The sequence below is a fragment of the Purpureocillium takamizusanense genome, chromosome 9 (genome assembly GCF_022605165.1).
Source record: "Purpureocillium takamizusanense chromosome 9, complete sequence".
Classification (NCBI taxonomy): domain Eukaryota; kingdom Fungi; phylum Ascomycota; class Sordariomycetes; order Hypocreales; family Ophiocordycipitaceae; genus Purpureocillium; species Purpureocillium takamizusanense.
Window position 1 is genome coordinate 553043 of NC_063076.1, and position 13930 is coordinate 566972.

At 62.2% G+C, this 13930-nt stretch overlaps 5 protein-coding genes across 5 annotated transcripts; 2 read left to right on the top strand and 3 right to left on the bottom strand.

The window, feature by feature from the left end:
* Positions 1–555: 555 nt before the first annotated feature.
* Positions 556–2328, bottom strand: JDV02_008994 (uncharacterized protein; the record flags this gene model as incomplete). Its single annotated transcript, XM_047990631.1, has 1 exon — positions 556–2328. One exon carries the CDS (start codon positions 2326–2328, stop codon positions 556–558), a length of 1773 nt encoding a protein of 590 aa, XP_047846640.1.
* Positions 2329–3025: 697 nt separating this feature from the next.
* JDV02_008995 (uncharacterized protein) lies at positions 3026–3421 on the bottom strand (the record flags this gene model as incomplete). The annotated part of the gene is made up of 1 exon (XM_047990632.1): positions 3026–3421. The coding sequence occupies one exon, from the start codon at positions 3419–3421 to the stop codon at positions 3026–3028; it is 396 nt and encodes a 131-aa protein (XP_047846641.1).
* Positions 3422–3635: 214 nt separating this feature from the next.
* Positions 3636–4608, bottom strand: JDV02_008996 (uncharacterized protein; the record flags this gene model as incomplete). The annotated part of the gene is made up of 3 exons (XM_047990633.1): positions 3636–3699; positions 3813–3991; positions 4135–4608. The coding sequence occupies 3 exons, from the start codon at positions 4606–4608 to the stop codon at positions 3636–3638; spliced, it is 717 nt and encodes a 238-aa protein (XP_047846642.1).
* Positions 4609–8616: 4008 nt separating this feature from the next.
* Positions 8617–9322, top strand: JDV02_008997 (uncharacterized protein; the record flags this gene model as incomplete). Its single annotated transcript, XM_047990634.1, has 3 exons — positions 8617–8722; positions 8781–8869; positions 8942–9322. 3 exons carry the CDS (start codon positions 8617–8619, stop codon positions 9320–9322), a joined length of 576 nt encoding a protein of 191 aa, XP_047846643.1.
* A 1344-nt stretch (positions 9323–10666) lies between these two features.
* On the top strand, positions 10667–13458 carry JDV02_008998 (Ethanolaminephosphotransferase). The gene is made up of 4 exons (XM_047990635.1): positions 10667–11413; positions 11572–11681; positions 11785–11910; positions 11982–13458. The coding sequence occupies exons 1-4, from the start codon at positions 11344–11346 to the stop codon at positions 12972–12974; spliced, it is 1299 nt and encodes a 432-aa protein (XP_047846644.1). The 5' UTR covers positions 10667–11343; the 3' UTR covers positions 12975–13458.
* The last annotated feature ends 472 nt before the right edge of the window (positions 13459–13930 follow it).

The following is a 13930-nucleotide window of genomic DNA, read 5'->3' on the forward strand; positions in this document are numbered from 1 at the left end:
GTGTTTTTTTTTTCCTCGCCGCTACAGTGCGCGCGCACCTAGTGTTGCCCGCTCACCCCCCTGGGCCCCCCTCACGCGTACGCCTCAGGTAGCTGGAGTCGGGTGCCTTCTTGAGCTCAATGGGCGGTGGCGCCAGCGTCGCGCGTTCCTGTCAGTTTCTTTTGTTGTGGATCCATGCTCCTCCTCTCCGCGGGCACAGACATTCACTCCAATTTTGTATGAATTGCAGCTTACCCTGCATCAAGAATGGGCTCACTGTTTGTTTGATGCGGCCTATTGCGTTGGTGAACTGATGTGGACTGAAAATATCGTGTACGAACTGAGTACTTCTTTCACTGTTGTTCGAGGCGCCGTCTTCTCCGTCACCCTTGGACGGCATCTCACCGGTCATGCACGACGGCATGCTCCGTAAATTGGTGTAACCAGTGTAAGATATTGATGTGACAAGTCATGCAAACCGCCGGGGTATACTCTGTCTGTCCCTCCTCTCACAGACAAACAAACAAAAACGCCGCTCATCATATAGGTACCGCCCAGGCTGCTGCTCCTCCCTCCTCAACTCCGCACGTGCGTCGGTATGCTCTTCAGCTTCTCCACGACCCTGTCCCCGGTGCTCGCCTCCGCCCGCGCCGCCTCCTCCGCCTGCCTCTCCCGCTCGAGGACGCGGCGCTCCTTCTCGGCGCTCTCGCTCTTGTCCTTGCCCTCCTCCTGCTTGCGGCGGAACTCTTCGGGCGCCACCATCTTGTCGCGCCGGCGCACCAGCTTGTCCAAGAAGTCCTTGCCCTTGCGGCGCGTCTTGACGTACGTCTCCAGCCCGACCAGCACCGTGTACGACTTGGAGATGGACACGTGGCTCATGTCGGCGCCCTCGTCCTTGAGATTGCGCACAAAGGCGCGGAAGTTGGACGCCGGCGGCCGGTAGTGCCCGCTCAGCGGCGACAGCGACGACAGCCGCCCGTTCTTGATCTTGATGAGCCCCGCGGCCGAGATGCGGCTGCCCTGCAGGAACGACGAGTGCTGGAAGGCGCCCGAGTCCTTGATGCCCACGTACAGCCGGAACGACGTGTCGGCGACGAAGATCCACGTGTTCTTGCGCACCGACTTGCGCAGCAGCTTGTTGAAGATGGTCGACGCCGAAATGTGCGTCACCTTCTTGATGCCGTGCGCGTCGTCCGGGTCGGTGTCGGCATACTTGGCCGCGCGGTCGGCTTCACGGCGCGACTCGGCCGACGAAACGGAGCTCGTGTCGCTGCCGCCGCCGTCCTCGTCGACGGGGTGCGCCGACGCGTGCGCCGACGGGTTGAAGGCCGGGGTGGTGTCGTCATCGACCGGGACGATGCCGTGGATGCTGTCCCTGTACTGCTCCGTCGTGTCGATGCGCGCGCCCGTCTTGGCCCAGCACAGGCGGCCCTCGCCGTCGACGCGCACGAGGTAGTACTGCCGCTCCTCGCGCGACAGGTAGCGGACCTGCTCGCGCTCCAGGCGGTCGCGCGGGCACGTGTCGAGCTCGATGTGCTTGCCGCCGCCGTAGTCGAGCCAGTAGAAGAAGTTCTCGTTGGTGTCCGACTTCTTCCACTCCTCGTGGTACATGCGCAGGTTGCTGCCGTAGCGATGCTTGGAGTCGACCATTTCGAGAAAGTACTGCAGGCCCATCATGCGCGCCGCCTGCTTGCGCTCAGCCACGGCCCTCTCGCGCTTCCTCCTCGCCGCGGCCTTTTCCTCGGGCGTCATGTCGGCGCCGTCGCCGCTGTCTGAGGACGTGTCGCTGTCGACGTCGTCGTGCCCGGCGCGGCGGGCGACCAGGCTCGCCTTCTTCCAGTTCGTGCGGGCGCTCGACGGGCGCGTGTCGACGGGGTCCTCGAGCGCGAGCACCTCGCTGCCGGCCGTCTCGCTGGCGCCGAGGCGGGCGCGCGGCTTGGTGGACTGGCGGAACTGGGCCTCGCGGATGGCCGTCACCCAGCGGGTGGTGGCGTCGAGGCTGTAGCCCTGCATTTCCCTCCGCGCGCGGTAGCCGCGAAACGTCTTCTGAATGACGCGCGCGGCGGCGGCATCACGCTCGTCCCTGGAAGGCCCATTTCCGGTGGACGAGACGGAGAGAGATGCGCTGCGACGCTGCTCCCGGGCGCGGCGCTTGGCCTCGCTCTCCTTCTCGGCCTGGACGTGAGCGATGTGCTCAAACTGGTCCTTGTCCGGCGGCACGAGCGAGTCCATGTATTCCTTTGTTTTGGGGACGGTCTCGACGGGGCGCTCGTCAACGACGCTGCTACAGCTGCTGCGTCGCCGTTCTCTGCGGTAGAGGTGGTGGTCACTGTCGGCGGACAGTGACATGATGGTCTAGGCCGGCCGGGCGGGGAGGCCGTTTTATTATGCCGCCCAGTTGCCGGACGGAGCTATCGTCTGTCACCCTATCGTCGGCGGGGCTCGGCCTGCAGCAGCGTGGGTGGGCGGCGGGGGTTTGTGCTGATCCGGTGCGAATTTCAAGGCTGAATGCCGCTGAATGAGCATGGGCCGCCACTGGTTGGGATCCTGACTTGGCAAGGCTCGCGCGGTGATGGAGTTGGGAGGGTGCGATGCGAATGCCCTGTTTCCGGGTCCTTTTCTTTGCTGTGTTTTGGATAGCGACACAGTGGATGGTGGTGAGGTAAGTTGGCAAATCGTGAGGCATCGATACCTAGGTAGGTGTTGAAGTCGGCGCGGCCGGCGGCAGGCAAGCCGGCGCTCGTCGCTATTATTGGGGGGGGGGTAACGGAGCCGTTGACGTCGGGATGCGGAATGGGCGGGCAAGAATAGCAGAGGTCGCGGCGGCGGCCGTCAATCATTGTTACACAGGAAGGCGGGACCGTGGACGGTGGCGGGTTCCCGTCAGTCCGTTATGAATGGGAAGGTCAAGGCCAGGAAGGGTAGGGAACTGCACCATGAACGCGTATTCGAATCCGAGAGACGAGAAAGCTCGGTCATTCGGCCAGCTGCAACCTCGCGCAATCTTCTAGCTACGCAGGGCTCAGCAGCGACGCAGCAACGGGCCCTACCTAAGCCATGTGAAGAACCTGAACGTTGGGGGAGGTGGGGGGAAGAAGGGCTTCCACAGATCCGAACCAAACGGCCGAAGCAGCAACGTCCCGCGCGGGACGCAAAGGCGGCGTCGGCGGACCGGGGAACAAGGACGAGGCAGCCTGACGAGGCGGAGCAGCAGGATGCGCGAGTCCGGCTCGGCAGACGGGGACCCGGAACATGCCCGGGATCCAGATCCAGCCCGATCCAAGCCACAACGATGGCGCACCCATAGTCGCGGGATCGGCGGGCTCAGCACAGTCGACAACTGGTTGCGCCGCGCCGCGCCGCGTAGCGATGCATCATGTATATCATCCATGACTATCCGTGGCGGCGCGTCCGCAAGGCAGACTTGGCCCTCCGTCGCCATGCTCCCCCATAAGTAAGTACGTAATGGAGCTAGCAGTATAGTAGGTAATTACAGGAAGCGGTGTCGGGGCGACCCGAGACAACGACCTCGCTTCTGGAGCCCGTCTGGCGTGCTTATCTCGCGTCATGCGAAGCGCCGCAAGTAACCACAAACAACAGTGCCCGACCGAAATATATCCAAGAGAAGAATAGAACGTATGGGAGGCTGCTCGGCCTCATGAAAACAAAAACTCTTTGAGGACCGGCGAGCCCGAAAACTCAGGGTTCAACATAATGCAACTATATCGGGCAAGGTCAGCACCGCCACGGCACACCTGCAGCACGCACGCACGCACGCACGCACGCCGCGTACGCAGGTAGGTACTTTTACGTTGAGGGGCAGCGAGACGCACTTGAGGAAATACTGCAGGCCCGCCCGCCGCTTTTCGAGAAACTTGGGCCGGAACTTGGAGATGACGCTCTTGGGCGGCAGCTCCGGCACCGCGGCGCCGAAGCCCGGGAACGACTGCATGAGCCGCCGGCGCAGGTCGTCAAACTCGGAGTAGCGCTTCCGTATGTTCATGTAGCTGCCCTGTCCCGCACGCCCGCCGAGTTAGCAAAAGCACATCCGCCCCGCCGGCCGGGGGAGAGTCCCTAGGCATGAGTTGGGGGGGGGGGGGAAACAAAACAAGGGGGCGGCACAGCGGATCCGGAGATATGGAGGGGAACACCCACGTTGAGCGTCTCGACGCGCACGATCCACACGACAAAGGCGCCAATGTTGGTCGCGCTGCCGTTGACGACGGTATAGTCGACAATCTCGACGCTCTTGGCCCAGCAGGCGTCGTTGCGGTCGTTGTGCTCGCTCGTGTCGTTGTCGCGCAACGTGATGGCGCCGGCGGGCAGCGAGTCGGCCGACAGGCTCGAGACGCTCCGCTGGTGCTGGTGGATGCTTGAGTTGAGCCAGTACGGCGGCGACGTGGCCGACGCCGGCGACATCATCGATGTCGAAACGTGCCCATTGTCTTCGTCGTCGTCGTGGCAGTCATTGCCGTCGTTGCCATGGCCGCCGCCGCTGCCGGTGGTGCCGGTGGTGAGCTGGCCGCCCGGTGCTGGCGGTGCGTCGCTGGCGGAGGTGGCCGGTGTCTCGGCGTCGCGGTCGCTGCCGCCGGGCGCTCGTCGCGCATCCGTGTCTACCGCCGACGCCATCCGGCCATGCGAGGGGCGCCGCTCATGTGTGTCTCGCTGCGTCGGGAAAAGCTCTGCTGGCGGTCCTGTTTCTGCGCGAGGTCGAAAGGGAGGGGAGGGTTGGTGTCGCGCGGGCGTCGCGCGCGCGCAAAAATCCTGCGGGCGTCGTGCCGTGCCGCAGGCGACGACGACGCAAGGGCTGTTCGTGCGGTGCTTTGTTGTGCGGGCCCGCCGTGGGCGATAGCAAATGCTGCGTGAGGATGTGGTTTGAGCGCGCGATGTGGGAGATGCAGCTTGCGCGGGTGCGTGCGAATTGGATGTCATCCAACATGAACGTCGTCATGGATGGCATGGCGGGATGGGGAGCCAGCAGCGTCCCCGTACATCAGCGCAGGCTTGGATGGCACCTCTCTAGGCGTGAAGCTCGGGTGCCAGAACGGGCGCCAGGCGTTGCCCGGCTCCACCAATCCGATGCCATGGAGACCACTGCTATGGAATGGTCCAATGGACCCGACGGCACCTCATGTCCTCTGGGAACCCTCTAGCAAACCTCTGGAGTTTGCAACATCCCTCCCACCTCTTTTGCCGCCGCCGCCATGGGAAGCGAGGTGAACGCACCGAGCCTCGACCTCGACGGCAGGGCAGCGAAAACGCACAACCTGCCTCCGCAACGAGCCGCATCGTGGCCCCGAGCACAGCCCTCTGACGACGCCGGGCGCGAGAGACAGCGAACACCGTCAGGGCGCGACCTGCATTCGCCGTGTGCGAGACATGCCAGCGATTGAACGTCACGGGGTGGTCTCGACGGGGGACCTGATGCCGCTGCTGCCCACTGGAGGCCATGCCTCGCGCAACGTGTCTGTTCGAAGCGTGCGACAAAGGGCAAAGGCCCGGTCGTCACGCAGCCTTTGTCGGACAGGTGGCAGCGGGCTCCCATTGTTATATCATGCTACCAAGTTAAAGTACCTACTGCTACTACTACCACCTTTCATCTGGTCCATCTGCGACGTCCGTGCCAGGCGCCAGCCATGTGAAACACCCACCTGTGTCTTGTCTCGTCTGTCTTTTGGGGCGGTGGAGCATGATGCAAGACGGGCGTCGTGGCGTGGAGCCGAGCGTATAAACTGGGGAAACGGGCGAGAGAATGCTGTGCTGTCTGTACGACTTCTCTTCGTCGCTGGGTCACATTGAGCGGCGCGGTCCGACGTACCGGGTTTTTGAAGAAACCCGTCCTCCGCATTTGTTTCCTGCTGCACCCGACTCTCGTCTCGCCCCCCCCTCCCCGGCGGCCACATCGCTCGCAGCTTCGCCTCCGGTCTTGGCTCGCTTGCGGAGCTCGTGTTGGAAGCCCGCCCATCTTAGTACTACTACTAACGTTACTACATGCCGAGCCCAGACCCAGACCCGGACGTAGTGGCCCGGCGTGCCCCGTCCGTTGCCCCGTCCGTCGTCCGCCCCGTCCGCCGTTGACTTGATAGGGGCGCGGATAACGGCACGCAGCGGGTGGACATGCGAGCTCTCGTCGTAGTAGTAGTATAGTACTACTGGACTTGGACTTGTAGTCGTGCAGCCCCGGGGCTTTGTCCTTCGACGCCGGTGGCGGGACGGCAGCATCCATGCTCCTCTCGCCATCACAAGCAGTCCCGAACCCGAGGCCACCCCGCCGCCATGGTGCGGCGGCGATTCTGCAGCTATACTATGCAGCGGGGGCGGTGTCATGCATCTGACAGCCGCTTTTCGCATCCGGCCCACGCCACTTGGGGCCCCCCACGTCAAGAGACATCCACCATGAATACTCATACGTAGCATCTCGCAGTCAAATATGCGCCGACGACACGAGCTTGGAGTGGCTGCCGGTTCCGCTCGAAAGAAAGAATTCCAAGGCTGCCGTAGCACCACTTTATCGAGCAGCCCCCTTGGGCGAACCAAGCCCGTCCCCGGGTGGACGGCACCGTTATCTGCTCCTGGCCGTTTGCCTTCGAGCATATTGCCCTCCGCCTGCCAGCCCCCTCCCGCGGTGCTCGCTCGCTGGGGTGTCCCTCCCCCTGGCCCTGCGCAGTTTCTCGTGTTCGACGGGCGGCCTGGCCGTGGCGCCGCGCGCATCGCACCCCCCTCACTTACTGCTGGCCCTGTTCGAATGGTTGCTCGCAGCTCGAGAGGGGGAAAGTGAGGGGCTGGTGGGAGTGGGCTTGGCCGCTGGTGGTTGACGATGCTCATGCGGTCAGCGGTTGGTGGTTAGTCTGTAATCGTGCACTAATAGTGTCTGGGCGGTCTAGTCCTCTTGGCAACAAACACCTGGAATGGGTGCATCCGATTTACGAAGTCGATGTTCGTGAGAGCTCCGGTATTGGGGCCCCTCGCTGCAGCTACAGCATTAGCTTGTGGCGGTGGACGTTGGATGGGGGACCCTCCGTGCTTCTGACGACACTGCCGCGGGCGCCTCATTTCCCACTCCATATGGGTGGGTGGTGGTTGTGCATGGCCGTAGGTAGCAATTGGATCGCGGATGCAACAATGAAGGCAAATACGAAAGGATGGGCGGCCCCGCGCCGCGCTGGTCCCGCTTGCGGTAGGTGGCACCGGGGGAGGTTTCAATGAAGATTCGGATCAGCGGGAGAAATGCTCATGGACGAAGCCGTCTGGGCGACCAGGGAACCCGTCATCTATCTCCAACGCGGACGATGCCTTTGTTGGCATCCGGTGCCGGGGCGGCTCTGGGCCACCTCTACTAAGGTACAGCTCAAGCTCCTAGCTGGGATGGAGCTGGGGCAGTAGCCTCCAGTCGACGACGCCAGCGGACAACGTGCGCCGAATTCGCCGCGGCGGCGCTGCTTGGACTGATTCAATCCATGCCTCTGTGGGCCCTGGAGCTGTCCCATTCTTCTTCTAGCGTCTGGCAGCTCACTGAGCCTCCCCCACCCGTGGCCCTGGAACCCAACGGTGTCACTTATTGTGGCTGTCCGTCGTGGGAGCTTGGCATCTGAGACAGGGACGCACAACCATGACAACCCTCCAGCAACAAGCAATTACATACCTGGGCGATATAACTTTTTTTTCTTGCCCGTGCATCAATGGGACGACGGGAGGGAGGCCCCCAACGGCTGGACCGCTCGTTTGTCCATTGTCCACGCCCGTCTTCCCGTCACTTTTGCACGTATTCGGGGGGACATGACCGCTCGCTGTTGCATTTTTGTTCCATTCCATCCCGCGCCCGCCGGCGTGGTGGTGTCGTCTCTCGTCCGTCTCCTTTCTCTCTGTCGCTCGCCCCCCCCTGGAGGAGAGAGGGTCTGGGCGCGCAGAGGCCGCATGAGAGCCCAGGCCGAGCAAGTGTCCGCGTCGCTGACCCTCCCCACACGCACACCCCGACTCTTTGGCCACCGCCCGCCACCGAGTGGATAATTTTGGGCTTGGACGTAGCGAGATGGGCTGTTGAGCTGTGTGTTACGGCATGTATGTGCGTACGCACTCGTCGTAGTGAGTGCCTACTAACGTACTGTACTTCGTACCTACTACGCCTCTGATGGAGCTGCCAGCCCAGGTATCGAGCCAAGCCAAGGGCAGGGGTCCGGATTGGGGTTTCAGACGCCCCGGCCGTTTGGTGCTGGAGGCGTGTCGGCGGCCATGGGACATGGGGGAGCTACTCCTACTACAGTACAAGTACCGGCCCATGCCATGCCGGCTTGCTTTTGCACAAGCTTCTCTTCTCCCCCCCGTCCCGTCTCTGTCTTTCTGTCTCGTCTGCCTGCCTGCCTCTCGTTGCATCCTGGTGTTGTCTGGCTGCTGCCGGTGGCTGTTGAACGCTCGCTACCCCATAAGCCCGGCATTGTGCTGTCGCTTCTGCTCGCTCGCTTCCCTCGTCTACCTGTGAGCATCAGCCCCAAACGCCCGCCCCCCTCGACAAGCAGCGGCCTCCCCGGCGATGCCCCAGTGAGCATTGGACACTGACAGCGAAGTGAAGCCTAGCTTGATCTCAGCACCATTCTATTCACGAAATCCCCGGAGCTCCTCTTCCGCTTACGGCCGTTCACGATGCACTTTCTCCGTTCGGGCGTCCTGGCCGTCGTGGCCACCCTTGCCGCCGTGGCACAGGCCGACTACAGCATCGACCCGGATAGCGTGCCGCTGGGCACCCGACGTAAGCTTCTCCAGCAAGCCCTTGAGCTGTTGAGGACGAGACTGACGGCCAAAACCAGAGGCCTGGTGCGCAAACGAGAAGAACACTTGCCCCATCATCTGCCAGCAGATGCAGCCCCAGACGACACTCATCAACACCTGCGACCCCGTGCGTGCCCCCCCGTGCTGCCAAAACGAGAGCGTCTTTGCGGCCAGGCTCCCTCGCTAACACCCATTGCAGAAGACACTCACGTATGGCTGCCTGTGCGGTAACAACCAGCGGCCCAACGTGTCCGAGTACACCCTGACACTGCCCTACTTTGTCTGCCAGGAATGGGGCAACCAGTGCGTCAAGGGCTGTGGCGGCGACAACAAGTGCTCCGCGGCGTGCCGCGAGAAACACCCCTGCGGTGCCACCGATCCCAAGAAGTACACGTCGACGGCCTCGACGGCGACGCCCACGGCCACGACGACCAATGCCAACGCCATCTTCACCGCGCCGGGCAGCACTGGCAGCGCGAGCGGTGACAAGAAGGGCGCCGGCGTGGCGCTCCAGGTCGGGCAGGCGTACGGCCTGGTGGTGGTCATGGCGGGCTTCTTCGCGGGCTTTGCTCTGCTGTAGTACCAGCCGCACGTCGGTCGGTCGGGGCAAGGCGGTACATACACCTTCGTGTCGCACCACAGCAGCTGCGGTGAGGACTGAGTCAGGTCGAGAGCACATACCTTACACAGCGGGGCGGGGCGTCGCCCGGGATGCCTCTGCCCGCCGGCGGAGACGCGGGTGGGCGGGGGAGGAAGTTTGCATTTGCCAGTCTGGTACTACTACCTTTGTTTCTTCTCCTCTTGTGTGTTTTTCGGTTTGCATGGGACAGCCGCGGGTGTTTGGACTCGTACCGGCGTTTTCGGGTCAATTGGCAATGGTCGGTTCCGTGCAGGGCCAGACGGTCGGGGGGCATGTAGGTCGTGTCCGTTGTCGTGTTGTGCTGTGGCGGATAATTTCTAATGGCGAGCCCAAGGTGGATTCTGGGTTTGATTTGATTGAGCGATGCACGAAGCGAGTTTTTTATTTTATCCCTGATGGAAATGAGGAAGAAGATTTCGACCATTTGCGTTGGCCCCGTCGGCATGGACTGACTTTCTCAAGCTCTTAAGGTTGTCTGTAGCTGTCTGCCCTCGCCTCGCTGGGCGTGTACTTGGCGCCTAGCATTGCATTGCTTCCACATGCGCTTCGTATAAGGAAAATAGGGGCTGACGTCAACAAACTACAAACCGGCGATGCGTGTGTTGCCTGTTGGCTGCGTTTCGGCAGGACCCCGACGGCAGCGCAGGCAGGGATCCATCGCACGAATCATATCGATGATGTTGTTGTGTCTGGTCGAGTTGGTGGAGCTGCATCCTTCGCCCATTGCTGGCCCTGCCTTGCCTGCGTGCCTACTTGCCGACTTGGTACTAACCTACCTGTAGGTGCTGCTGTGCTGACTTGCTGAATGGAGCCGACAATGGCCGCGTGCTTCACGTGCACTAAGATTCATGCCACTGACTTCATTAGCTACCTTGGGTATCCTCGTTTGAACAAGTGACCCTCGGCTTGGGCCGGTTTCCCCTCGCGCCAAACAGGCCTGGTGACCCCCCGATCAGAGGTGGTCGCTGGAAAGGGGGAGTGGAGGAGCCCGTGACCTCTGGTTAGCTGGGCCGGGTGCGCCATCCCGAGGTACATGCATTTGATGGCTGTTGGCCAGCTGCTCGATGGGGATCAGCATTGCAGGCAAATGTGGAGCCTGCCCGTACCCGGGCCTCAAGGCAAGGGCACGTTCCTGTACCCAGGCGTACTTCGTACTAACCAGGCTTGCCAGACATGACGGGACGGGAGCACAGCCGCTGGCAGCTTCCGCTTGGGGATCGACCCCGTGGGCTGGCCGTTCGCCAGTGGAAATGGATCCATGGATGATGGATGACCAGCCCGCGCCGTGCCGGAGCCCTAGGTACGTATCACCCATCGAGTCCGCCTCCTGGGCTGCTGCCCCGTCGTCCCCTGATGAACAGCCCTGAAAGGCTGGCTGCCCAGATTGGATGCCAGTGGAGGGCTGTGTGCAGCTGCTTGGGCGGATATGAAAGTTAGCTGCGTCCACAGGGGATCGCTACCCAGGGGCCACTCCTAACATTGAACCTGAACGCCATGCAGCCGCCTCTCAACGAATTAGTGGCGAAGGAATCTGCGAATCTGGCCGCCGACCCCGTCTGACGGGCCAATCACCCCCCCACTCGTCGACCAAGCGGCAAAGGGCGAAAAAGGGTCAGTCCGACGAGTGACCCTTTTGCGCGCGCGCGCACCGCACCGCCGCCGCCGCTGGTTAATTTTTGGGAGTCCCTTGCGAGACACCACCATCCCCGTCCATCCATCCACCGTCTGTCCATCCATGCGTTGAAGGTTTAGCCAAGGCGACTGACTGCTGCCGCACCGTTTCACCCCGTCTGTCCACGTCGCTCATTCACGCACCACCTCGCCAGCAGAAGCCGCCGCCGTCGCTTCTCCTGCAGCCCACGTTCATTGCCTAGGTTGATATCCTGCCCCTCCACCCGACCACCCGTCTGTCACCAACCGTCTTCTCCCCGTCCTCTGCCCCCCCGTTCCTGCTGCCGGCCATGTCTTCCAACACCGAGACGCTGCCGCTGTTCGAACACGACGACCCGAGCACCATGGCGCCCAACACGAGTGAGTCGTGTCCCGGTCCCCTCGCGTCGCGCCTGTTCCATCTTCGATGCCGCCGCCGCGGCGCTGGCGTCGCCCGTGCGCGCGGTCGAACTTGGGGCGTCTCGGCGCATGCCGACCGCTTCGTATGCAACGGCTAACGCTACCACCACCACCGTTAGAAAAAGCCACGGCAGAATGCATCTCGGACGAAGCGCTCATCCACCTCAAATCGTACAAGTACTCGAGCGTCGACAAGTCCCCCGTCTCGAAATACATTCTCGGCCCTTGGGTACGCGACCCCCGGTTACCCCACGAGAAGGCCAGCTTTGCATAGCTCCCGCCGCCAAGACTCTACGATGGAGCATCAAGACAAGACACTGACGACGGACTAGTGGAATTTCTTCGTCGAGCTCCTGCCACTATGGCTAGCCCCCAACATGGTCACCCTGCTGGGATTCTTCTTCATTCTCGGCAACATTGGCCTGCTGGTCATCTTCATGCCCGACCTGGTCGGCCCGGTAAGGAGCCCTGCACGGGAGCACGCGACCACGCGGCGCTGAGCTGAGCTGACGCGGCGGTGGGTGTCTAGGGACCGACGTGGCTGTACTTTAGCTTCGCGTTTGGCCTCTTCATGTACCAGACCATGGACAACGTCGACGGCAAACAGGCCAGGCGGACGGGCACGTCGAGCGGGCTGGGGGAGCTGTTCGACCACGGCATCGACTCGCTCAACTGCACCCTCGCCAGTCTGCTCGAGACGGCGGCCATGGGCCTCGGCACCTCGCCCGCCGGCATCTTCACGGCCCTGGTCCCTTGCCTGCCCATGTTCTTCTCGACGTGGGAGACGTACCACACGCACACGCTGTACCTGGGCGTCTTCAACGGGCCGACCGAGGGCCTGCTCATCGCCTGCGGCATCATGATCCTGTCAGGCATCTTCGGGCCCGGCATCTACACGCAGCCGCTGGCCAATCTGTTTGGCGAGTCGCTGCCTGGGCTACGCGAGTGGCTGGGCAAGACGACGTTCCGGGACATTTGGGTCGGCATCATCGTCTTCTCGCTCGTCGTGGGGCACATCCCCTTTTGCGTTCTCAACGTGGTCCAGGCGCGGCGCAAGAGGAACCAGCCGGTGCTGCCCGTGTTTCTCGAGTGGACCCCCATGGCCGTCTTCACCATCTGCATCGGTGCCTGGGTCTTCTCGCCGTACAGCACGCTGATGCGCGAGAACCACCTGGTGCTCTTCTGCCTCACCATGTCTTTTGTCTTTGGCCGCTTCACCACCAAGATGATCCTCGCGCACCTGACGCGCCAACCCTTTCCGTACTGGACCGTCATGCTGTGGCCGTTGGTCGGCGGCGCCATTGTCGGCAATCTGCCTCTGTTCGGCCTGCCGGAGGTCAGCCCCCTGGCCGAGCTGTACTACCTCTGGGCGTACTTTGCTTTTGCGTGCGTCGTCTACTTCCGCTGGGCGTACCTGGTGATCACGAGCATCTGCAACTTCCTCGGCATCAACGCCCTCACAATCCCCAAGGAGAAGCAAATCGCCAACAAGCAGGCCCGCGATGCGACCAAGCTGCACTGAGCGCGCGTCGACCCCTGCATCGAGGATCTCGGCAGCTTTGCACCCTTTCTGCGCCGAGTCCAGCGCGTCCGAATATAGTATTAATTGAAGGGGGGCTGGAGTCATAGCCCGCCAAAACCCAGCGAGCGAAGAGCATGATGAGACGTTTTGTTTCAACACACTGGCCGAATGAATTGGCCCAGCGTTGCCGCAGCGCCTTGACCCGAAAGCCGCACAGCGGGATTGACACCCGCGCTATGAACGCGCCCCCCTTATCCACTTTGTTTGATCTTCTTCTATTCTCATGTGTTATAAAACGGAGACCGGACAGAGTGTGCGGCGGCATGAAACATCGGAGATGTGGCGTTTGGGTCGTCTGCTTATTCGTGTGCAGCTGCGTCGTCGGCGCCCGTCAGTTGAGCCCCAGCGCGCATGAAGCAGGCATTGGTTGAATACAAGGGACGGAAAGTCCTGATGCATATGACACTTGTATGAAGGTTTTGGCCCGCCGTCCGCTTTGGTCCTGTGACTTGGTGAGACCGTCCCCGCACGATCCCGTGTTACGCACGTATATGTTGTAAAGTCAACCGCCGGCTACGGGTATAGCACCGAGCGCAACACTTGTTGCTTGCAGTTTCAGAGAGCTGATCGTTCTACACGCGGCTCTGCCGTCGAGGAGACGGGGGGTGCAGGCCCCTGTTTTTACGAAGGCCCGAAACGCCTCCTAGCTCGGAGGGCGTCCAACACTTGCTCCGGATCTTAGCGGAAGCAGCAAGAGCGCAGCCTCTGCGTGCTGATGCTACTTTGTGCAGTCTAGTCAACTACTTGAGTTGGTACGTAGGCACCCTACCTCCGGACGAAGATGCGGCGGCGGCGGCGGGCTCGGTGATTCGCGAGCAGGACCTCGCCCAGCAACAATGACTGCACGTTGGTGTTGTTGTTGGGTGTTGGTCGTTAGAGTGCGCGCCCAGTGTGCA

Excerpts from the sequence above, each read along its gene's own strand:
- JDV02_008998 (XM_047990635.1), top strand. The coding sequence starts at position 11,344 with ATGTCTTCCAACACCGAGACGCTGCCGCTGTTCGAACACGACGACCCG. Across the intron at positions 11,414-11,571 it reads CACCATGGCGCCCAACACGA|AAAAAGCCACGGCAGAATGC; the intron begins GTGAGTCGTGTC and ends CACCACCGTTAG. Across the intron at positions 11,682-11,784 it reads AATACATTCTCGGCCCTTGG|TGGAATTTCTTCGTCGAGCT; the intron begins GTACGCGACCCC and ends ACGACGGACTAG.